The following is a 25,074-nucleotide window of genomic DNA, read 5'->3' on the forward strand; positions in this document are numbered from 1 at the left end:
TTTCAGTCACGAGGAAAATTTTTTGTCTTTTATATCAATTCACGGTCAATAAGAGATTGAAGCACAAAACAGGAATAATTTCCTAGGATTCCGTAACCCCTATCTATTCCATAACCACTTCCATTTCTATATAAAAAGGAAGATTTTAAAACTATTTTTACGAAATATCAATACTCCAGTTCCGATCTCTTATTTGTTTTAATTCGTTCTATTCGGACTGTCTACTAATAAATACAATAACTGAGGAAGAAAATAAAGCGATACAAAACAGAATCAAAAACCTATCCGAAATATTTGAGAAAAAGTGAGAGGAATGCAGAAAGTTTAAATTGATAAACTTAAAAACGATGTATTTGTTTATTTAAATAAAGTAAAATTACTTTTATTCTTTAATTTTAATTTACGAATTGTAAAATTTCAAACAGCGATAGGAACAATTTCGCACAGTTTCGTAACGTTATCAAAATCAAAAGAATAACGCATTTATGGATTGTCATGGAATTCAAATTCAACAATTTCTAAACGCGTTTATAGATTTAAAAAAGTAAAACTGATAAACTAATACTTATATTTATAAATTTAGAACGAATAAATTGCGATTGTAAGAAATACGTTTTAAAATATTTCATTAAACAGTTAATTTTTGGATTTATTTTGTTACCATAAAACTGTTTATATTTTTAACTGACTACTAAACAGCACTTTAGCACTTAAAAAGTGTATGTGCTGTACAGTACTTTTGAAAACTTGTTAACTTTTTTATTACTTATTTTTATTTTAGAATAAATAGGATAGAAAAAGAGTCGCGAGGACCTCGGCGGATATTCCTATCTTTTCGATTTTTATTTATAAATATAAGGTCTCTGATGAATAATTTTGAAAATATTATCAATCGTAATTGATATATTTTTCCTTTACAGATGATTAAATACTCAAAAAATAACTTATTCGCGGTCAGATACTTTTAGAAGTAACCTCTAGGGATTTAAATAAATTTTTAAATTGTGAGATGAATGACGAATCCTTAGTTACAAGGAGAAAAATATTATTTTTTCATTTTTGTAAGTACAAGCAATTATTAGTTTTAACATATACAGTCTAAAGTATGGAATCTGCGCAATATTTAATAGATTCAAATTATCGAAACGAATTCTCAATAATGAAAATAATAATAATAATTTTGCTTATAATTTAGATTTAAAATCTACGTAACGTTCCATTCGAAAATATTTTTAACATATCGAGTTCGGGCTATAAAATGTCTTATTTAATTATGATAAACGTATTAAAAGAAATCATTAAATCTGGAGAATTGGCAAGATCGTTCTCACCTTCAAAATTTATTTTCTCTTCAAATATTAATGGAATGGTTGGAAAAATAAAGATGAACTTTTGAATTTTATTTCATGCTCGCTGCCTAAGCGTTATTCATAGATATACAATTGTCTCAATTTTATTAATTATTTGACATTTATTGTTTCAAAATTGCAAGTTTTTGAATAGAAAATAAATATTATCTTTGTTTTTTCACTTAAATGAAATGAAGAAAAAATATGTTTAGCCTAATGTGCAGGAAATATAACTTCAAAATATTTAATTAAAGAATAAGGAAGTATTTTTCTTTCCATAAAAACAATAAATGATCGATGGCGTCGTCCAAATAACGAAAATTTCGATACATTTTTACATAGGCCTGCACGAAGTCTTAACGCATGAAACTAGCCAGATAATGTCATGAACTTATCGCTGTTATAACACAAAATTTAGTTTTTAAGCAACGACAAGAACCTTTCTTAGCAATCTATGCGATCGTTAAGTAATATATACCAAGAATTGAATATCATCTATCTTGTTTTGATAGGGTAACTGATATTCTAAACTGACTCTTCTAATAGTTTATCGCTCGACAAAGGCCTACGAAAGAAATATTTAATCTTCTCAAAAATATAAACTTAATTTAAAACAAGTAAATGTTTATCGCCTTTGCTTTCGTTTACCGCCCAGCTCGTTAATTGTATTTCCTAGAAAGTTCTGTAGAAGGTTTCGGACGATTCGATAGGCCTACTTCCATTATAAAAGTATATTCGTGGTACTCGTATATCCAAACGATATTATTTATCAGACTTTCTACATTTAAAGGCTAGAAAAGAAAAGAAAAGAGAGAGAGAGAGAGAGAGAGAGAGAGGAAAAAAAATGTTTGCTTCGTTAACTACTCTTTAATTAATTTAAAAAGTCCTTTGTAAAACGGTGTCCTTCAATCTATAGGCCTAGAATTAAAACGTTTCTGTTAAATCTGTAAGAAGCACAGTGGTACGAAGCGGTTCCGTGAAATACTTCTATGGAAACTTCATTATTATTTAAGCTGCACGAAAATTTAATTTTCTACCGTTTCGGTGTTTATTTTTCTAAAACTTTAGCGAATTAATTGGAGAATTCGCGCCTCTTAATAATTAGGGAGCACGTTCATTTCAGCTAATCACAAATTGTTAGCTAGTAGCCAATAAAATAAGAGGAAAAAGAAAGTCGTCGTCTCTTCGATCTTAAGTTACTTTCGACTATTTATAATAAACAAATCTATGTCAAACCTATTAATAGAAGAGAAGAGTTTTCGAACCGCGACCGACCGACGGTCCTTCGAAGGCAACGCCACCTTCTATTCTACTTTTACATTTTCATTTTGGGCGTTGCACAAAAGACGATAATGAAATCGACGCCTTTTTATATTATAGTGGATGGGAATCGATCCCCGGGCCTAATGCTTTCTATATTAGTAGAGAGCGCGTGGGAACGATCACCTATCGATATTTCAGGTAATCTAAGAGAGCGGAACCGAAGCGAGAAGAAAGAAAGAGCGTTTGTGCCCGTTGGAAAGTCTCCACATTTTTTCAGAAGATAAACAAACTTCGTTTGTGAGACTTTTACTCGGTTAACGAGTGAAAGAGGGTTTCGCCGTAGGGGAGTCGACGGAGACACACAGACCCGAGGGGGGTAAACCCACGGAAGGCGGGAGACTATCCCCAACCCGACCGCGTTTTTACGAAAGCGGAGACCAACCGTGGCATATTTCTCTTCATAGTTCGGATAGTCGGAACCTTTGACGCGCACGGAAGCGTGCAATCGCGTCTACCGAGTCCCACGTGCAAATTGGTCTTCTCGTCTTCTAGTCCTCCGGTCTAGACGAGAAAGAGTTAAAATCTCTACCGGGACATAGAACCCAAGCGAGAGACCGTAAATTTTAACGAAAATAGCTTAACATTGAATGAATAAATTTAATAATCGTTCGAATTCTTCTTCGCAAAAATAATCGTACATTTAATCTCCCTTATTTTTTTCGACGCGGCTTAAAAACCCGAAAATCACGGGAACTTTCCGATGGTCCTTTGAAAACTCATTCATTAATTTTCAATGGAACTTTTGCTTATTCTAAGGGGGAGAAGAGTTTTCTCTAAAATAAGAGCTTACTTTAAATATAAAGTAGGAAAGAGGAAAGAAGAAAAACTCGGTTATATTTAGGAAAGAAGTGGAGATGAGAAAGATAGTGGCAGGCAGAGAAAGGAGATAAGATGCAACGAGATCGCTCACAATAAGAGACGTCTCCTCAGATGGATATCCAGATAATGTTGTTGAACGAACAGACGGACGTTGTCGGTCGGCAAAAACCAAGCCAAAGAACCTCTCGAAAAATTCGCTCGCGTATCGCTCGCGACCGCTTCTATTCTTCCTGCCAGGAGGGGAAACTTACCGTTGATCGGTGCGTAATTGTTATGAGAATCGTAGTGATGAAGGCGATCCGCTAAATACGGCGGACTGTTGGCGGCCTGAAAAAACAAAACGGCAGTTATTAGTGTTTTATTCTTATTTAAGAAAAATAAACCTCTCGTCATCGTTCGTTAGACGAGAGATATTGGCGAGAACGTCTCTAATTTTGTCGTGGTCGAAATCGCGTAAAGGGACGTCGGAGGCAAAATTAGTAAATTTGAGAACGGCCGGTTAATAATAACGGAGAGAGAATAGAGACGTTATCCAGAAGACGGGGTCGGTCCGTCTCCTCGACCTATTAAGTGGTTTATGACGGGTCGTTTTGATAACCTAAGCACGCGATGAAAAACGTTTCCGTAGCTTCCGACCGATGTCGACCGCAGGGCACGTGACGCGCGTCTCGAACGACGATTGGTCGGCGATATAAGTAAAATACCAATAGTAACTGTTTATAGGCGTTACTCCCGGCGCAATTTTCACTTTTTAATTCGCGGCATTTGCTGAGACGCGTCTGCCTGTTCGGAGTTAACTTTTACGATCCTTGGACGGAAAACGTCCACCTCCCGTAATAATTGTCAAAGATCCGTCACGTATTCTTTGTTTTTTAATTTAATTTCGATATCGGAAGTTAGTGTGACCGGAGGAAGAAGGATTCCGAAATTGTTTGGGTAGATTCGAGAGCGACACTTAAAGCGTGCGACGAGGAACAAGGCACGAGAAACATTCGTATAGAAAAAATAGTATATTTTTCTGTCGTCGAACGAAGAGAAAAGAAAGAGGGGGACGCGTCAGTCGGGGAATCTCAATGCCCGTTTGGCAGCTCAAACAAAAGCACGGGTGATTAATGACAATAAAAATAATGCAACAATTCGGCTTAGTTTTCGTTAGATCTAGATTCTCGCGCGTCAAAAACAAATAAAGGAGAGTCTTAAGAAAACTTCCTCTTGACTTTTCGTCCACCTCGACGTTCTTTGGGCTTCTTCGGGGATTTGGGAAGGAGGCGGAGGACCGAGATCGTTTTTCGGAGGCGTTAGAGAGTGCCACTAGATCTTCGGAACCGCGGTTTAGGGACGGCTCGGTTCAAAGAGACGAACGGCGAACTCGTCCATTAAGTTTTCCTCGAGGTTCCTCCCAACGGACCAATTTTCCGTCTTTAAAAGCGGAGTACGGGGCAATTACTCGCGGGAGTCTCCATACATCAGATTGACGAGAAACATATTGCCGTAGCCGAGACCGCCTTCCTCCCCTCGTCCGCCACTTCCGCCCGAATTAGCTACTGTCTCTCTCTTTCGCTCTGCGCTTTCTCACGTTCTACGAAAAGTCGTTCGACGACGAGAAATTCCGACCTCGTTATAGAGAAGTCAGACGGACCGCGCGACCGGGCAATAAAGGCGGGTCGGGCCATCGGGGGGGGGGCACCCGTCACGCGTCCGACCGACGGCTAAGTGCGTGTTGAAAGTGGTCGATAAGGGTTCGAGGATGACGTCTCGCAGACGCACTCCGTCGCCTCCTATTGGCCCTCCGCCCGCGACTTCTTCCGCGGGCAGAGCGACCCGCGACCTCTCTCTGCCCGATAATGCCCTTTGAGTAACGACGTCGACCGACGGACGTGACGCGTCCGTGTCCGCTTTCTGACGGTAGTGTTTTTTCTCCCCGCCTTGTTTATGGATAAAATAAAGAGACGACGCCTGACAATCTCCCGATTCGAATTTGTCTCTCTGTTTTTCCTTCGAACTAGAACCTTGCCATTGTTCTTTTCGCTCTCTACAATATCGTAATAAGGAATTTGCTCTTCTCCTCTAACGACAACCGAATGTCGGAACCAGAAAGCGCTTTATCAATAAACGAAAGAAACGAAAATCACCGGTCAGTCAGACGAGGAAACAGGACCCTCCACTCCCATTCCAGATGAATTATTTTTTACTATTTATTATTTTATTTGAAACATTTATTTTACCTGGTTGCATTCATGCGGTGTAACTAAGTAAAATAAATGTTTAAAATAAAAAGAGCTATACTACACTCTTTCCTATTCATTCTAGTCCAAATAATGAAAAATTGAGATGGAGAAAGAGAGAAACAATGCTTGATGTTGACTGGAATCCGATTCTTCTTCTCTGACGATGTTCAAACGTCATCGAAGGAATGTCGGACGAATAGTCTAATCGTCCGACATTATAGTCTGATAGTCACCTATTGCTTTTCTTCTAACGGAACATTTTGGACTGTTTGGCAAGTTAATTTTCCGAAAATATGTCTGTATTCTAACAATTTTTCAGTATCGCGAAATTCAATGAATTTCCTTTTAACAAATACGAAATCAAATCTTTCATTCAAAAAATAAATATAACTTAGAATCGAAAATAATCCGATTTTTCCAAATTTTTAAGATTGCATTGTGACGAATTAAATTAAATTTCGTCTTCAGCTTGAATAGTAAATATTTTATACAATTATTTTCCTATTGAATAAATTGTTCTAACTAATAATCCTTGGCTTTTTTTATCTTTTACTTCATTTTATAGTTATAATATCTCTACAAGCTAAATAGAACTAATATTTTCTTAAATATAAAATATATGCATATAATTTCGAAAAATAGATAATAAATAAATAAATAGATTTTCACGAAATGTATATAATTGCTCATTTATAAGATCGCATAATCGGACGTGTCGTTGGACGCATCTGTTCGAGTTTAGGTCACTCTTTTAGTTACAAATTAGCCGAAAGGCTTATTCATTAGGCCTATTCCAATACGATTCCAAGGAATACAAAAATTAAATTTCGACGATCACCAAAGCGTAAAGTTACGCGAAAAACTATTTTACGTCTTTTTGCCACCGACTTTGCTAAAAAGTGTAAAATAAAAACAAACATTGCTAAACTTATAAAATTCGATACTGCATATTAAAATTCCGCCGGCGTGACGTTCACTCGGATTTTCTTTGGGTTCTCGCGACGATAACCTGAGCTAAAATAAAGAATTACGTTTTAAAATATATTTTATGTTTAGGCCAACACAAAGTCGAATCTAGGCCTTTTATTATAAACAGACTCGAAGTCTTATAATTTATACGAGTTGATAAATTTAACGCGTCAAAAATTTTTAGTAACGCTCTTAATTCAACTTTCTTTTATTTAGTCGTTGACCTTCTCGATTTCAATAATTTATGGTCGAAGCTCTGACAGTATAAAATTTATTAACTCTTAAAATATTCACTTTAAACTTCTGGGATCGTCTTGGTGAAATAAAAAGGAATCGTTCAAAATCTTATATGTATATTTATCGACTAAATATTAGAGATTTTGCATATAATAAATAAAACGACGATTCATTTGTGAGCATAATTTAGTAGCCTACATCATAAAAATAAAAATTATTATTAGATTGTATTAATAAACACAAATTTAAATAAAATGGAAAGGTTAATAGAGTAGAAACTTTGCATTTATACATAAACTTTGTAAAAATATATAATTAAAAATTGAAAATTCTTTTAATTTTGTAATAAATTAATAGTTAGAAAACTCAAAATGAGAGGACATAAAAGTCTAAGTGATTAAACTGAATTCAAAGATAAGTTGTTTTGCTTATTAAAACAGTTAATTAAAAATGTGGATCTTGATGTACAAATTGAAAAAGAACAATAAAATTTGGGTAGAATACTCAAATTATCAGGGAAAACTATTTAGATTAAACGAACATAAGGAGAATTTGGTAATTTTCAAAAAAATATGCAAATATTCTTGTGAGTTTTGGCAATGTGTGAATGAATTTCACTGATTTTTATAAGGATGGAGCATTAAAGAGAAATATTCTTCAGGCCAATAGAGAGAGATCGGTTATAATTTCGAGTTTTATGTCTATGATGGAATAGAAAATTTAGTAATTATTCCTAGAAATATAGACATAATTGTTTACTTTAATATTTTGTAAGATTTGAATCTATCACATATACTAAAAGTTAAGAATTCAACTTCATTACAGATTTGTCTTACATGGAATTCATATATGCTGATGGCAAATAATTAGGTTAACCCACTTCTAATGCTACTGAATTTGATTCTTAAGTCAGAAAACTGCGCTTATTCAGCTTCTAACATTGCGAACACGGAGAACTATCGAGTTCCGCTCATTGTGATGAACACTCTGGTTTACTTGTATTTTTCTCAAATAGTATACTTGATGGGTATAATTATATTTTTGCTCTTTATATTCATAAACAACGAACTAACGTGGTAGTTATTATAGAAAAAATATAAAAACGTTTTAACTGTGTTTTATTAATTATACGTGGTTTTATAAGTGTCTAGGCAACATCTAAGACTATTTGGAATGAAACACAAATTCACGCGGGACTTACTGACACGCAACACCTGCGTAAAACAAGATCATACTGTATTTTATAAAAATTGTTCAAGAATAACTGAAAAAGATAAGTATGTCACAATATTCTAAAAGTTATAAAAATATCTTCTCAGTCGTCCTACATCAATCCTATAGAAAAAAATAGATTTATGGCAAGAGTTAGAAATATTAAAAATATGAAATTAAAAGCACAGTAATGCCGAAAATGAAGTCAAGAGAATAGTGGAAAAAATTGATAAAATTGAAATAAATATTAATAAATTAATAGAATACACATCACGGCCAATAAGAAAAATAATTGATATAAAAGGTCGTCATACAATATTAATGATTACGTTAATTCTTTAATTAATAGCAATAATTATATTTATTTGAATACTTTTGCTAATATAAGCATGATTAACACATGATATGGCACATGCTGCCGAATTGCTAATAAATATAGAAAAATTATTTCTGTGTATTTTTATAAATTTATAAAAACTGGAATAATCAGTAAAATTGTATTTTCTGTATTGAACAAAATAACTAATTTAATTATTGTTGCAGTTAATATTTCATTAGTAATGTTTTAATATTTATTAGCAATTCAATAATATTCCAACGAACGTTATTTGTATCATTGCGACAGTTTAAATTGACTTTCTTCTCTTATTTTTGCACCGAAGAGAAATGGATTTTTAAGCTTTAAAATAAAATTTTCATTCGTCTATAAAATATTCTTGTAAATAAACATACAATAGAGAAACGTCAAAATAAATCTAACCGAAGGTTCTAGAAAGATTTAGTTGTGATTCATTTAAACAAACTGTATCTCTTTGTTTCGTAAGTTTTTCGCGGTCAATTAATTAACTATCTCCGCGACTAATTAAAGTTGCGGAGATAATCGTTATACCATTTTTAGAACTTTTAAACAACTTCAAAATGACAATTTTATGGCCGAAGGTTTCCTTTTATAAATACTCGAAAAATATTATGGATATTTATATTTTTATCAGATTTTTTTTAAAATTTAATAATGCGAAAAGTAGTATTTTGCAAAAATGTCTACTTTCCTGAACAAATTCATTTTGTAACGAAAATTATCTTTTTACAAAATGATAATTTAAATTTTTTATAAACATAGAAAATGAATTACATAAATAATACGTATTTTATATTTTTCATATTTTTCTAGCCAAAGACAAGAATCTTAAAGTTGCACCCTGCATCTACAGTATAAACAGTAGAAGTGTTATAGGTAAAACAAATAGATGTTAGATAGATTTCCTCACCCTCCTAATAATGCTTTTACCCCGGACGACTTTTGTGGAGGATAATTGACGAGAGGCGTGGACAGGTGGTCACGACGACTTTAAAGGAATTATTATCTTCCCTAACGTTCCGCAAAATGGAACTTGCTATCATTTGATTAATACGTTGCTTTCGGATTATAAGATACGTATTTGATAAAACGTAGTCTGCATTAAATAGGTTTTTCTTTTCTAATTAATACAAGTGAACTGTTCGTAATCATTCGTTATAATCGGTCTATTCTTTCTCCATCGCCGTTCGATCGCGACATTTCCGGAAATATTACGAATTTAAAACTTTACTCCCTCGTACAGTACACTACTATATAGGCTTAAGTTTGATGCACCGACCACTCTAGTAATAATAGAAATCGAGCGAATCTATATACTATGACGATAAAAAAATTTATCATCATAGTATATAGATTCGCTCGTCAATAAGGAAACAAAATGGAAAATGTGACTTTCCTCGCGATTATTATAATAAATGCTGTTTTTATGTTAATAAATAAACCAACTAGAAAAATGAAATACGTTAAACAATTATGAGTGTAATGTAATTTAAATGGTTCTAAGAAATTAAATAAAAAAGATTATTCGTTAGCAATTTCTACGGGATATAATTTACTTTGCTCGAATATTTGTTTAATAAAAAGTTGTTTACGTTCTCGTAATCAAAATAAGTAAGTTCAATACACGTTTAATGCTTTTCACTAATAGCCAAGATAGAAATTCGTTCGCTAATAATAGTTAACATTTTAAATTCATTCATCGAGAGTGTCTCGTTTGTTTAATGTTTCTTTTTTTTTTTAATATTTAAGCTGTATATATATATTTTTATTTACTAAATAAGTTATTTTTTTGTCTATATTATTATTATTATTATTATAAAATTTGTTTATTTCTTACTTTTAATTTAAACAAATTGATTAAAACTTGTTGAATATTATTATCGAGTTAATTATTATTATTTAATAAATTTACTATTTCGAGAGCAGAATTTTCGTCTTCGTTCAAGACAGATTTGTTAAAATAGATAAAATAGTTTGATTGAAGATAGCTGAAGAATTCATGTTTGCATTTTATTAAAATAGTACAGTAACGCTATAATTATATATTGTCACTGTATTTGTTCTATACAAATTTTGGAGAGTTTAACCAATGCTCGGAATGTTAAATAGACAATTTTCTTAAAAAAATTAACAAATCTCTTAAGATATTTCATGAGAGCAATATTTTCTAATTAGCTTGTTAATAATATTAAGAAAATAATTAACTCGCAAAATTAATTGATAAAATATTACTCCAAATCCATTAGTGCATGCCTAATAAAAGGCGTTAACTTATTTCGCACTTCGAGTTTAATTCTTTTGTAATTCTTTCTGTTTCATTTTGAAGATAAATAAGGAAAGAATCGAAAATGTCTGCTTAATAAAATAAACTGAAATATTTTCGTTCCGAGTATCTGATTGTGATGCAAAATTTAGAAAAGCGAAAATTGAAATTTAATTTTTTAGATCAAATAATAAAAATAAGTACATTTAAGTATATATACATATTTTTCGTTATTAAGTCTTATCACAAAACCGAAAGATTCGACAACGCTTTAGCTTAATATTTTTATCGTAAACATAATTATGAATCAGTGTCCATAGAAAAATATTTTTTTCAGGCGACAAAGTTTACCTAAAGTTTATTTGATATGTTTAGGAAGGAAATCTATTTATAAATAAAATAAAATAATCTTATGATAATAAAAATATACTAATTTTAAACTTATTCTGTTTTGTATGGCTCGTGGATCGAAACACAGAATGGTGGTGCTTAAATACAAAACAACGATTTCCAAGCATAGTATAAAGTGTAGCATGGAAGCCACGATGAAGATCAAAGGAAGATTAAAGAAAGGAGAAAGAAGACTAAGGTGTTTTTGTCGTATCCGTTATAATTACTCACGATACTCGACTTATTTTTAATGCGTAATTTCGGGACCCGCTTCTAATTTTGTAGGCAACGATACCGGGTCGAGGAGTATTTTCGGATTCTGACTTCCGAGTTTGAAAAGACGAGAGCGTTCCTTATACCGAATCGTCCGAGGCTGAGTCGAAAAAATAAGCCTAGGGTAGACGTTTACCATTGATTCTTCCGGAAGATCTGGGCTCTCAAACGTCGTATTCAGTGCTAAATGGCACTCGGTAAAGGACTCCATCCTGGTGCAAAGGACATTTCAGTTCGGAGTGAATACGCAAAGGCATCATTTCGAAAATTCGAAAACATAGTAAAGCACTTATGAAAAAAAGGAAAATTGAAAGGCGTACGTAATTTCAGAAAAGACTTGTTATTTTTAGAGTTTATGAGAACAAACTTTAAAGTCTAAATATTTTTAAAACTAAGATTAGTCTGCATTTATGAATGTAAACATCATAAAATATCGTTTATCATATCATTAAATTAACGTAAGCAAATATTTTCTATTCTAAAGACTTATTTAAACTTACATTCATTGAACGATTCATTGAAAATAACCTAATTTCGAGAAAAATGCGATTGTTATTATTTTAAGAAATTAATATTAAAAAGTTTTTCCTACTTAATCATATCGATAATTAACGTATTGGTATGTTGTGGCTAAGTATTTATCTGCATGTCGATTGTACTGTACAGTACGTTTACGCTGATTGACTTTAGTTTCAATATATATTGTTATCGATGTTTACATAATTTAGTTCATCTTGTAGTACAACATTTAAAGATTTTAAATCAAAATAATTAACTATATTCGCATCAAAACTTGTAAAAATATGATTAAAATTTAAGCATTATTTATGCTAATCTTTATTTTAAAAAATATTAACTTAATGCTACTTTTGTAAGAAATTCTATGAATTTCAACAAACCGATGATTAAAATTTCGATATCTGTATCATAAAACGCTATTTTTTGACTATTTATAACGATCATTCGAGTAGGTTTCGAAGAGATAAAGTTCTTATTTTTGTTTAAAGAAGAAGAAGAAGAAGAAGAAGAAAAGAATACTCGAATGCAGCAGCTTTCCAAAAATAATTTGAATTCAATAAACTTTAGCCTTTGCTAGAATTATTTTTTTTAATGTAAAGAAAAGTGATGTATGCGAAGAGTATAAATATGGCAATCTAGTTTTGGCATTTAGTTAAGCAAGCTTTATCAAATGTGAGAAATTTCTAGAAAATTATAAAAATAAAATGAAAAATAAGAATTTCTAAACTCTTATTTTTCATTTTATTTCATTTCTCATAAATGGCATCGATCGATAAAATCGTGTCATTTAAACATTCTAAATAAAGCATATTCATTTAAAATGTAATTAAATTGATAACCTGTTTGAGAAAGAATGTAAATAAACTTAAGATGTTTAAGCAGAATTTATTTTTATAGTTAATCCGAGTTAAATCTAAATAATTATAGCTTTCTTAATACTTTTTTTAAAAGTAAAAGGAAAACAAGCGCAATATTCTAGATAACTTCTTGAGTTATAAAGCCTTAAACATTATTATTATTATTTTTATCTTTGTTACAATCTTGTAAAATTCGTCTTTTGTAAACATTTTAAAATCTTTTCATAGACAAATCTAAGAAATGTTTGAATAATAATTTTATCGATAAAAATTTGTCTGTAATAACTACAATGTTATAAATCAAAATATTATGAACCGTTCTTTGAAACTGATATGCTTTTTAGAAGATATTAATTTAGAAAAAATCTATTTTAGAGCGAAATATTTCTTTACTTAACAAATGAAATAAATTAAAAACGATTCCTTTTTAAAGAAAAACCTAATTAATATATTTATGAAAAATTCAAAAACAATTAAGTATGTTATAATAATAAATACGAGCATACTTCATTTCCTTTATTATTCGGTAAACTGATCTCATTTTTAATTTTTAATGATTTATTTATTCTATATGATCTTTTCTGAAAATTAATTGTTTAGATGCAATTACAATTATTTTTGAATACTGTATAATTTATATATTTATATACGGTATATGATTAACTTTTATAATAAATGTTATTTTATTATTTATTATACTAATTCGAATTTATATTTTATAAAAATATGAATTTTTATTTTATTATATTTGAATTTTTATTAAAATATATATAAAAATTAAACCGTTATAGTAGTTTTGTGATTTTTAAAATAATTATATTTCAACAAATTAAAAATAAGGGTAAAAAAATATAAATTATACGTTTTTTCTCCGCACGTTATCAGTATTTTAAGATTTGATCATTTATCTTAACAAAAAATTGTCTGTTAGGTTCCAAAGCGTGAAAATTCGATGGAAGGACTTGACAGTCGAGAAGTATCAAATTCGAATTAGTGTAAGTGGCGGAACAAATTCCGGTTTTATCATCAACAAAATGTCTTTCGGACTGATTAAATCTCGCGGCCATTCATTTAAAGCAAAACTTAAATTATTAATGTATATTAATTGCAAAAGTTTTGTTACAACAAATTCAATTTCCTCTTTTCCTTCTGCGCGATTGAAGTTTAGGTAAAGTTATTTCAAATTACCTAAAGCAATTTACTAAATTTAAAGGATATAGATATTTTGGTTTGTATCGAAAAGTTTTGCAAGTTTAATTTATTATTGAGATTAATAATTTCTAAAATATTGCAAATAAAAAATTTTAAAGAAAATATTGAATCAGAAAAAGTCCAAAAATAAAATAATTATAATTAATTTTTATATTGTAATCAATAAACTGTTCGTATAAATTACTTATTAAAAAAGAAAAATATATATTTTTAACTGACAGACAAAAAAATCTTGCAATAACTTTGCACAAACTGCTTTTAATTCATTAGTTTATATTCTCAGAAGGGGTAATCGTCTCGGTAAGCTTAGATATATAAATTAATATACCTTAGTACAGTATTGAATAAGTGTTTAAAAATAAATGATATTAAGACAGATCTATTCTAATCGACTGATATTTACAATTGAAATTAATCACGTATTATAATTTAATATAATAATTTCGGAAGATGAGAATGACGAAACGAGTCACTAAAAAGTTAAATAAGCCTTATCGATTCCTAAGTCGGATATCGGCTTAAACAAGCTGTGAGAATATTGGTGAAAAAATACTTTCTTAATGAGGATTGGTCAGAAATGTGATTGTCTAAACGATGATTGGACAGATAAGGTACTACAGAGAAGGGCATAGGTATATAAAATACTATTGTATTACTCTAATGTTCATACACCATTTAAATTATATTAATATTTAATATTTTATTGAAAATAAAAGTTCCTTAACTATTTAATAATTACGATATAATTAACAAAATAGTGTAAGAAAAATGTTTAACAAGTACAATATTTTATTTAGGCTAATTATTTTAACAGTCGTTTAATAAAACACGTTATTTTATTGAACTACTTAATTAAAAGAACAGTTTAAACGTATAAATTTTTCTGAAATATTTTTATTTTATTTTAAATGAATTTCTACTTTAATAAAACTTCGGAATTTATTATTAAAATAAATTTTAAAAGCATCTCGAGCAAATTCGTAAAATTTAATGTAATTTTGAATACGCCTCTATGTACAGTACATTATGCATTATACTGCATAATTTAGATAGACGCGTTACACTTTTTAACGCGTCTATGTAAATTATGCAGTATAATGCATATTTTAATGTTCATTTATATTTTCATATAATTTTTATTACCTAATTTAATTTTTAATAGTTTATATAAATAATTCAAGTCGGGGATTCATTTTGAAATTGTTTTGACGTTTGATAGCTCTATGATATAGGCCTATATAAATTCGATAACGATAAAGTTTTCAGTTGGTTAATGGATAAATTATGTCGTTTAAGTAGAACTTCAAAATTTTAAGAAAAGCAATCGAATTCAAATTTCTAGATAATTCAACTGTATTATTAATTCTATTCATCAAAAACTATTTTAAAATGTTTAAAATAGAATTTTATGAATATTAATATTGTATGACTTTTTAAAACGAATATTGAAATTAAATCATTAACTTTCGTAGCTTTAGCCAATTATTTCGACCTTAATATTTGACCTCCAAAATTAGAATATTATATTTTTAGCGGCCGTTTTATTCAATGAATTAAGTCTTTTTTAAATCATCGCGTGCAGTCAGCAATCATTTCTGAGGAACCTTTTCGTTTGCCAGACAAATTACTCCTTTCAGAATAGGAAATGATGGATTGGATAAGTTAAGCACTCGAATCCTCGTTAGATCCTAAGCAAATTGTTCATCCTTCTAACTTGTTTCTCTTACGGTAACGGACGAGAATATACTTTGTTTCATATCGGATTTTAGTCTTTAATCTCTGTTTATTATTTTAAAAGAGAAAAGTTTGACATTAAATTCGGTAGGTTTTTATCGATCCGAATTTAACAGCGCTCTTATTATAACTATAAAATGAGTGCTAAATTCTTTAATTTGGTGAAGAGGACTATTGTTTTACTTCGAGATTTCAATATCGATTCGCAAAGTAGTGACGAGAACCGGTTCCAAAGCGTAAGATAACCTACATATTTTTCTACGAGACGTCATAATCTGCACGTGTTATTCTTGGCCTTATACTCCCCCTTAGTTCGTAGCGAACCCTCCGGCGCGTCGAAGCGCGCAGATAAGATCCCCAAGACAGAGTCGGATGCGGCTGGCGAGCAGATGGCAATAATTAGCTTATTGCACTCCGTTTCTTTACGTCGGCCGGGAAGCATTCGAAGAAATGTCACTCCCTTTGTTATTTATTAATTAGATCATCGATTATCTCGGTACTTAGTCTTTTCGGTGGTCTACGAAATCTCTTTTTTTCTTCGATTCGATTCATTTAATTTATTAACAAAAAAATTAAAGAGAAAAAATTAATTTCTTTGGTTAAAATGCTAAATATTCGCCGGAGAAAAGTTATTTTCGTCCGACTGTGAGAATAAAGTCGGTGCTATACGTCGTCATTGAACGTGGGATCGAATTGCGTTATTTAAGCGGCATCTCGAGAAAGAATCGCCTTCTGTAAGACGGCACCTCCAGCCGTTACTATTCTGGTATTTAGCTTATTTTGACTACTATTATGCGGGATCCCTTTATCGTTTGGCAACTTATTTCGGAGGAAATCGGGCCGTTTTTCTCGTTTTTTCCCCCACAAAATAAACAAATTCGACGTTGGTTACGTCCTCGTAAATTCGGAAGAACGTGGTACGATGGCGAAAAGAAGAGAAAGATTAGATAAAGAAAGATGACTTTGGAGAAGAGAATGGAGAAAAACTATTCGAGTCGCTACAAAAACTTCATCCACTTAAAAAAAGAAAGAAAGCTAGCTACTTTCGTTCGTCATTCGAATGTTAGCTTATTATAGAAGAGAATTTCGTTTTATTACTTTGTTTTTGGAATTTTTCGGGCCAACAGATCGAGTTACGCCAGTCGCGATTTCGGACCGAATTAAAGGAACTGTCACGATTTTCGGTTTCTCGTCGTTTCTTTTATCGCGATTTTTTAACTGTTTATTTACATTTTTTGAAAGACTTACCGTGTAATCGCTTCCACCGCTTCCGGAATCGGGATCCCTGAATTGTCTTCTGTCCGTTCTGGGTAGAGTCTGCGAACCGTGTAAAAGCTCTTCCAGACTTTCGATGTAGTCTATGGCGTTTCGTAAAATTTCGACTTTGGGTAGTCTTTGGTTGGGATTGGAGCAAGTCCTTCGTTTTAACGTTTCGAAGGCTTCGTTCACTTTTCTCAGTCTTCTTCGTTCTCTCAACGTGGCAGCCTTTCTCCTGTCTACCGTCACCGTCTTCCGTTTGCAGGCTTTGCAGGCCCACAGAAGACATCTGCGTTGAGCGTGGCCTTGGAATGGTGGAGCCAAGACGTGAGGAACGTGTTCTTCGTTGTCGTCTCCCGCGCTCGAACGTCCGTCCGAAGAAGTGGAAGTGACGGGAGAAGGAACCGCTCGTATTTTGCAGTCCGTGACATTTTTGTCGTCACAAGAAATTGGTACTTTCAGACGAAGGGGAATTTTGTAGTCCGTAGAGGCGTCTGGAACGGGAGGACTTCCAGAAGGGGGGAAAGGCACAGCGGGCCAAGGCGGTCGTTCGCCCAGACTGGGAGGAACAGGAGCAGGTGGAGGACTCGAATACAAACCATACATACTGGAAGACGATGAATTTTCGTATCTGCAACTCCTCATTTCCAAAACCATTTCGTTTCGCCTCCTAAAACGATAGTAAGAACCATAAGACTGGTAATTAATGAAATAGTTACCTCTCATATTTTAAATTTTAATTAGCTTCGCCCCTAAATTCTGTCTTACGTCTATCCGAAAATATAGGCTCCGCGTCTACGTTCGAGTGAAAAGAATAAACAGAATTAGGAAATAACGAGATAAACTTAACAAAAATAGACGTAAAAACGTTTCCCGAAAAACAGAACAGGAAAGTCGTTGTTAGAAAACGTCCTCGATAGAGCGTACTGTACTGCTTCGGTAGCGAAGACATATTTGCGGAACGATTCTTGGACGATGCCGCTTTACAAATTACCGATGGCCCTAATAACCTCTCGGAAAAGAAAAAAGAGAAGATTTGCGAGGTTCGAATGCCACTCTTAACGAGAATATTACGACAAAAATATCTCTATGACTTCGACCAACGAATGCTTTTCTTATGTCTTAAAATATATTTGGATATAGCGCGACACACAAAGTTTGTTTTTAAAATTTTTTCGGATATCTTCGAAGAAAAATACGAGTCTTACGAAAAAGTATGAGGTTTTTGAAAAATACGTAAAAAAATAAATACACTTCAACAGTAATAGACCGTGGTTGCTTTTTAATAAATAAATACGATATATATTACTTTAGAAAATAATTTAAATCTAAATTTTCTAGCAAATCGAATCAAAGCGAGACATTGTTTCAATTCATTCTAGTACACCGAACAGCTTTAAGTCCGATTATACATTAAGTAATATTTACTACTTAGTTAGCTTTAACAGAAAATTTTGCATAGTGATTAAATAGCAGTTCAGGATCTAAAATTCCTCAAACAGAGTTTTAGTTCTTTCCGGTCTCGAATAGTCACAAAGGAAGACGAACAGACAGATTTTTGTCGGAAACGATAAAAATTTCGTCAATAAACGTAATTCCTAGTTTCAGTTTAGAATTTCTGAAAAGAAAAAAATTCGGACGTTTACGGAATAGAAATGTGTAAAAGAATTTAATATTCTCTTATTAATCAAGAGAACAAAAGGATCAATCGATTCTATAAATTGACTTAGTCTTTATCGGATACATAATAAATTTTGTCACCAGTTAAGTCACTTGTATGTCTCATTCCGCGGTTGAATCGAATTAGAGCTACCAAATGCTTTGGTAAATATCTACCTTTCGGCTGTAGAGCATTCATTTAGAAAACAAGGTTATGAACGATATTGTCTACAGAAGAATGGAAAATACCCCGCAATATAAACCATTTTCTAAATCTTTTATAATTTCTAACTTCTGTAGAAAGAATATTCTGTAGTTGAAATTTCTTAGAAAAGATAATACTTCTTTGTAGGCCTAAAGTTTTGTAACCTCGTATCGTACTGTATACTTTAAGCTATGCTATTACTCTTCTGTACTGTTTATGTAGATTTAACAAAGACATTAATATAGATTAATACAAGTAATATCGATCAATTATTATCTTTTGTTACTAGCTTAATATCTCTTCTCATTAGTATTTACATAGGCCGATACATAAATGTTTAACTTATTGTATACCGATAAATTTTAAAAACTTAAACTTAATTAGTATAAATTAATCTAGAAAAAAATAAGCACTTAAATTGAAAAAGTTAAGTTTATCGGGAAATGTTGGAGTTTAAAAGATTTAGAAATGGCAGTTTCCACATTTAATCTATAAATATAAGAAGTTACTCCAGTTATTATGCTGTTCTTGGCATAAAGTTACGTAATATATAACTGCTAGTGAATATACAATTCGTTCGGCAACTATTCGATATAATTTTATCGTGGATTATCCCTAAGAAGCTGAATAATTCATACGACTTCTATAAAATTTGGTAGGATATATCCACTTACGATAAAATATACTTAAAGAAATTTAAACTTTTCGGGTTTTGAACGAATTTGGATTCCGCATTGACAAGTCAAGATTGCATGTTTATTACAGACTTTATTGTGTAAGAAATTTCTTAATATGTTTAACTGTTAACTTGTTTAATAAGTTATAAACTTACATTAACCCTCAGAACAATTTGCTGGTCAAATAAATTTTTAAAAAAACTATAAAAAAATTTACAAACACAAACATATATTAAGTTTCGATTTAACTTTACATACTGTATTTATTCTTGATATGTTTAATTTTAACTAACTAAATTTCGAAATTTCTTTTTAGAGAACGATATAATAGCAGTAATTATTAGACTTTATAACGTCAAATATAACTTTTTTTCTTTATGTTTAAGGAGTGGACTAATCATCAATCAGAATAGACAGACAGAATTTCATTCCTTACATTAAAAAAGAGGGAGAAAGTAAATACCCGTCATCATTTCAAAATTCCACACATTTATCATTTTTATATTTTCAAAACAAACCTAAATATTTCATTATTTTAATTTCTTGTTTATTTTTTTTACATTCAAGATAAACTCTATTCCTTACAAGAAATGTTGAAGGATTTTTATTTTTGTAAAGAAATAGAATAATTTAATTGATGCCTTAAAAGTGTATACATTGCATTTATATATACATAACTTTTAATATTATATTTCATTTTATATTTAAAATATATCATGTTCAATAAATGTAGAACGAAATTAATTTAAGTTCTTCAATATGTCAGCTCGAAAAAATGTTGTTAAATCATGGATAATCTTAAACATAAGTGTAGGTTATTTTGAGACGAAATTAAAGTCATATTAAGGTTAAATATCGTTTCGAAGGCATTTAGCACACATTGTTTGGAATTTGAGCGATTAGAACTCGTTAATTTATGAAGTAGTTTCCGAAAATTGCATCCAAAGGAGAATACTCACCTTTCTGTTTCGGAGATCCGAAAAATGTTTTGGTTTTGTGATCTTTAAGATGTTACAGTCTCTTATCCGGGTCTATAAAGTAATTCGGTGACGAGCTAAAGTGATTTCGGTAGCAATAAACCCAGCATGACCAAAGGATGAGATTGCAGAGGATGGCATGATTGCTTCGACTCGGGATTGACATCAATGTGAGGTCTTCCGACCAGGGGGAAGGAGCGAAGATCTTTTTGGCAGATTTTGTGACAACCGAGTATCCATTCCTGTTGAACTTTACCGTGCGCATGCGTTAAAGTCAGCAAGAACTATTACAGGGATAGAGTTTCACCTTTAAAGTTTCCCTTCTTCCCCATGCCCTCGACATCCGTTGGAGGGCAGCAGATGGGAACTAACTAATTGAACGATCAAATCACCTCTGACCTAAAGAATGAATAATTTAAGTATTCTTTTTACATTATTATTTGGGCAGGTGAACGGTTTTAGTAGCGAATGTCGGCCTGGCATTTTGTGGCATGAAAATGCGCACGTTGGCGTTTAGGTATGTCATTCATTCGATACTCAGGATTATTTATTAGTCGATATCCTTTGGAAGGACGAAATGTGACACTGAATGGTCGAATAAATTGTGAAATATAATAATTTGGCTTTTTTATAGCTAACTTTCTTTATCGCTCAGTAGTTTATAATTGTTTTATACAGAAATCAAAATACTTTCGTTATAAGCAGACGTCAGTAACATTAACAGAGTTTGAATTAATTTCGAAATTTCAATCGAAAATTAGATAATAATTTATAATTTAAATAAAATATCGATTTTTAATTACACAAATTTCTACATTCCAATTTTAACTGATTTCAATATTTATTGCAAAAATGTATGAGAATTTTTATATTTAGTTAATTTTTTCAGATGCAAGTCTAAAAAATATTAAATTTTCACTTAACTACCACATTTATAAGTGAATTAATTAAAACCGTTTATTTATGAAATGGATTCTACGTATAATTATAACAAATATTATTAAGTAAACTATTTTAAATTAATCTTACCCAATAAAAAACGCCGTTTTGGACGAATCCAATAGCCAAGTGTAGACGTAGAAAGGTCGAGGAGAAACTTTATTCTTAGTTAAATCGATGCATGTCTAATTCATTACTTACACTCCCAATAAGAGGTTCGCGACGGTAGAAAAACACAAATTGTATATGTAACAAAATATTATAACTGATACTTCTATCTCTTTCCTTCTGTAGTTATTCTCCTTCTTATCCAATTATCGTTCGTAATGATAATTTAACTGACACTAAACAAATAAATTCCAAGTGTTAAACAGACCAATAAAAATAATCGCCACTCGATCGTCACTTAGCCAATCGGAGTTATCCATACGAATCAAATTTCGCATGGTCGATGAAAAGTATTAAGCTTTATGGGAGTAATAAAAAAATTAATTAGGAGAATAAAAAGAAAAACGAAATATGGAAAGTCTGATTTTGCAGATGGAAAAGAATTTTCGAAATTACATTGTAAATAATATAAGAGAATTTAAAAGTTTGGAAGTATTTTCGACCCGACCGTCGTAAATGTCAATCGTCCTATTTTGTGACCCGAAGGTCGAAGGTCGCCTCTCGGTCGATCGCCATTAAATCCGAGAACGACGGCGAGAATCCGTGGGATTTTTCGATAATCGTCCATCGACGTACGGACCGTCTACTCGGAAAAACACAGTCGGAGGTGGGATGTGGAGGAGGAGAATCGATTTCCGGTATCGATTCCGATTCTGCGGTTTCGATGTGAATAAGATCAAGGTCCGAGAATAGAGGGAAGCGGCGAGTAACACGTGTCCCAATGACATCACTTCGATTAGTATAGTGTATCGAGTCATTTCCGCCTTAAAAAGATCGGAACGTACCGAATTCGGACGGACCAGAGAGGTCCTTTTTGTTTTTGAAATTAGCGCTGATGATGCATAAACATATGGAGCTGACGGTTGACTCATTTATTAATGAGAAGTCTTTCTTCCCTGAATTCACACACGTTTCTCGGCAGGAAGTGACTTTGATTCTTTTGCATTTTTGATTCTTAACTACAGTCTTTTATGAGATCGGATGTTTTAGTCAACCCGACCTTTTATATTTTTGATGAAGACCGTATCCTCGACTTTATCTAATTTCTTCATCCATCCTACTTATCCTCTGTTTAACTTTTGTCTTCGACCTTCTCTGGTTATTTTGTTTAAAATAACGAATTCTCGTCTTTTTTTTTTTTTCTCATGGTATTTGTCCATATATCAAATAGAGCTAATTCTCTTGCATCGTGCACAGATAGGCTATTCCTTACTTTATTTAAAAAAATATATATTTATATATTTAAAACTAGTAGCAAACAGATATTCGAATATAAAATATCTGTTTCTTCGGTAGCAAATAATTACTAAATGAAGAATATTAAAATATTACATTTTCATTACATAAATTACTGTTTATTAGGAAATACTTTACACCGAAGTTTAATCTGTATAAAAGTTATTTATTCTGAATAATAGATTCACTTACATTAGAGTCTAAAGAAATCAGAGCAATATATGCGCCATTTTAGTCTTTAGAATTAAAAAAAAATGTGCCAAAGCATATCGCATGAAGGTTTTCCTTTTTCAATGATAACTTTTAAATTGTCAAATTGATCAGAATTCTTAATTAAAGTGATATAAAATACATTATTGCGAATTCAATACATTTTTTCGGAATAATTTTAATACTGTTTACTTTTCAAATGAAGAAATATCATCGAATTTTCATTCGTTTGAGGTAAAACGTTATAACGTTTAATCGCTTTAAAATTTATTTTTGAAATTTTTAATGATTCATACTTACGTTTATGATTATTAATAACGTAAAAATTATAAATTACCTTTAAAAATTGATATCGAAACAGTACATAATTGGAATAACTAAATATGGTAATATTACTAAAATTGTAATGTAAGTAAATAAACTTTCGATTATGTCTTCATCATTTTTAATTTTATTTAATAAGCATTAAGTTGTTGTTTTAAAATAATGATTAAAATATCCGGAGACTTTACTTACCCGATGACGACTGAGCCTATTTCGGAACTTACTTTTTCGTGAAATGGACTTGAGAAACGAAATGATATCAAGCTTCATTTCCATTTTAATAAATTTACAATAGTCTCGTCTGTCCTACATCATTTGTATTTGTTTCTTTGTGAAACAAACAATTATAACACAGCGTACTTATCATTTTTGTTAACGTTAAGAAATTATCTTAGAATTAATGTAATAAATAAACAAGGTATAATAAGATTCTATGTTGTACTTTGGAAGATGTTTAAACAGATCTAATTTGCAAAATAAATTAATAACTTTTCCATATTAATAACTTTTCCATATATATATATATTTTTTAATTATATTACATTTTCATTAGGCTATATAAATTTGAATTTTCGTTAAAACTGTTTGCTAAGTAAAAATTTCCAATGTTTTAAAATAATATTTAGGCCTATATAAAATAATTGTCAAACTATCATAGTCAACAGTAATAATTTCGCAATGTATAAAATATCGCAAGCTTTTACGAGTTTTGTTTTAACTTATTAAAAGTCGTTTATTGTACAGTACGAATATCATAAGTGACTTTTATATTGTAATTTGGCAAGAATTCTCTAAAGGAACAATTAATCTACAAATATATGTCAGGAGCTGTGTCAGAAACGTTTAAAAGATACAGACTGATATATACTGGTCGGGGACAAAGAATCAGTTACATCTCATTCGCTACATAAAGCTTTAATTCGAAAAAAACACTGAATATTACTAACGAAAACTTTTGGCATAGAACTTTTCCGGCAGAAAATTGCAGGGGCGAATTCACGCCTACGAAAGTCCCTGCAATTTTCAACATACCAAAGTATTTTTGTCCTAAAGTGTAAAACTGAAAGATGGAAGAACTAATAAAATATCTAAGATTCAATCTTTTTTTCTTTCTTTTGGATGGCTGATGTGGGCGAGAGAAGCGGATGCAACTCTCCAACTCTGAATTCGAAATGGAATTCTTTTTTTTTAATGGAATTAAATTTATAAATTTTAAAAATATTACTTTAAATGTTTGCGATCTTATCATATAGACCTATATTTTGTATTTATAGATTAAACAAATTATTTTATTTTGAAATAACCCGTCTTGATTGTAATACAAAAAGAAATGTAAACATATTCCTAATTTCTCTAGCATCTTTCTGGATAATCCGTATTTTTATTACTGTATTATTATTATTGTTGTTATTTTTTTTTTTAAAGCATAGACTATCCTAAAATCGAATCGAAATAGTAATGATTATCGAGGTAAGTCTCGATCGATTAAATTTTTTTTTGTCTTTATTAAGTCGAAGATCATTCGTTCTCGATTTAAATTTAAATTTATTTGAATATATGTCTTATTAAGAATAATTAAAAAATTAAATATTGATTTTAACATTTTATATGTTTCTACTAAGGGACTATCTACTAATTAGTGGACTATCAAAGACTGATTTTAAAAAGTTGAATCTAGG

General features: G+C 31.0%; 2 protein-coding genes across 3 annotated transcripts in view; one reads left to right on the top strand and one right to left on the bottom strand.

Annotated features, from left to right (window-relative positions):
* The window catches only part of nau (nautilus), a 29,549-nt gene extending 7,807 nt beyond the window's left edge, over positions 1-21,742 (bottom strand). Inside the window, exons 1-3 of one of the 2 annotated variants that reach the window (XM_067267420.1) lie at positions 21,548-21,742; positions 16,992-17,670; positions 3,743-3,818 (exon numbers count right to left, since the gene is read on the bottom strand). In XM_067267420.1, the coding sequence (XP_067123521.1) occupies positions 3,743-3,818; positions 16,992-17,657 (742 nt within the window). In that variant the 5' untranslated portion in view covers positions 17,658-17,670; positions 21,548-21,742. Of the gene's footprint in view, positions 1-3,742; positions 3,819-16,991; positions 17,671-20,500; positions 20,772-21,547 lie in introns of those variants that run through there. The other variant, XM_067267419.1, reaches the window with a different exon arrangement.
* The window catches only part of LOC136972779 (uncharacterized), a 46,166-nt gene continuing 41,831 nt past the window's right edge, over positions 20,740-25,074 (top strand). Inside the window, exon 1 of the mRNA XM_067267425.1 lies at positions 20,740-21,035. The gene's annotated coding sequence lies outside the window, so the exon portion shown is untranslated. The remainder of the gene's footprint in view (positions 21,036-25,074) is intronic.

This window comes from Centruroides vittatus, unplaced genomic scaffold (genome assembly GCF_030686945.1).
Source record: "Centruroides vittatus isolate TY-2023 unplaced genomic scaffold, ASM3068694v2 contig_301, whole genome shotgun sequence".
Taxonomy (NCBI): domain Eukaryota; kingdom Metazoa; phylum Arthropoda; class Arachnida; order Scorpiones; family Buthidae; genus Centruroides; species Centruroides vittatus.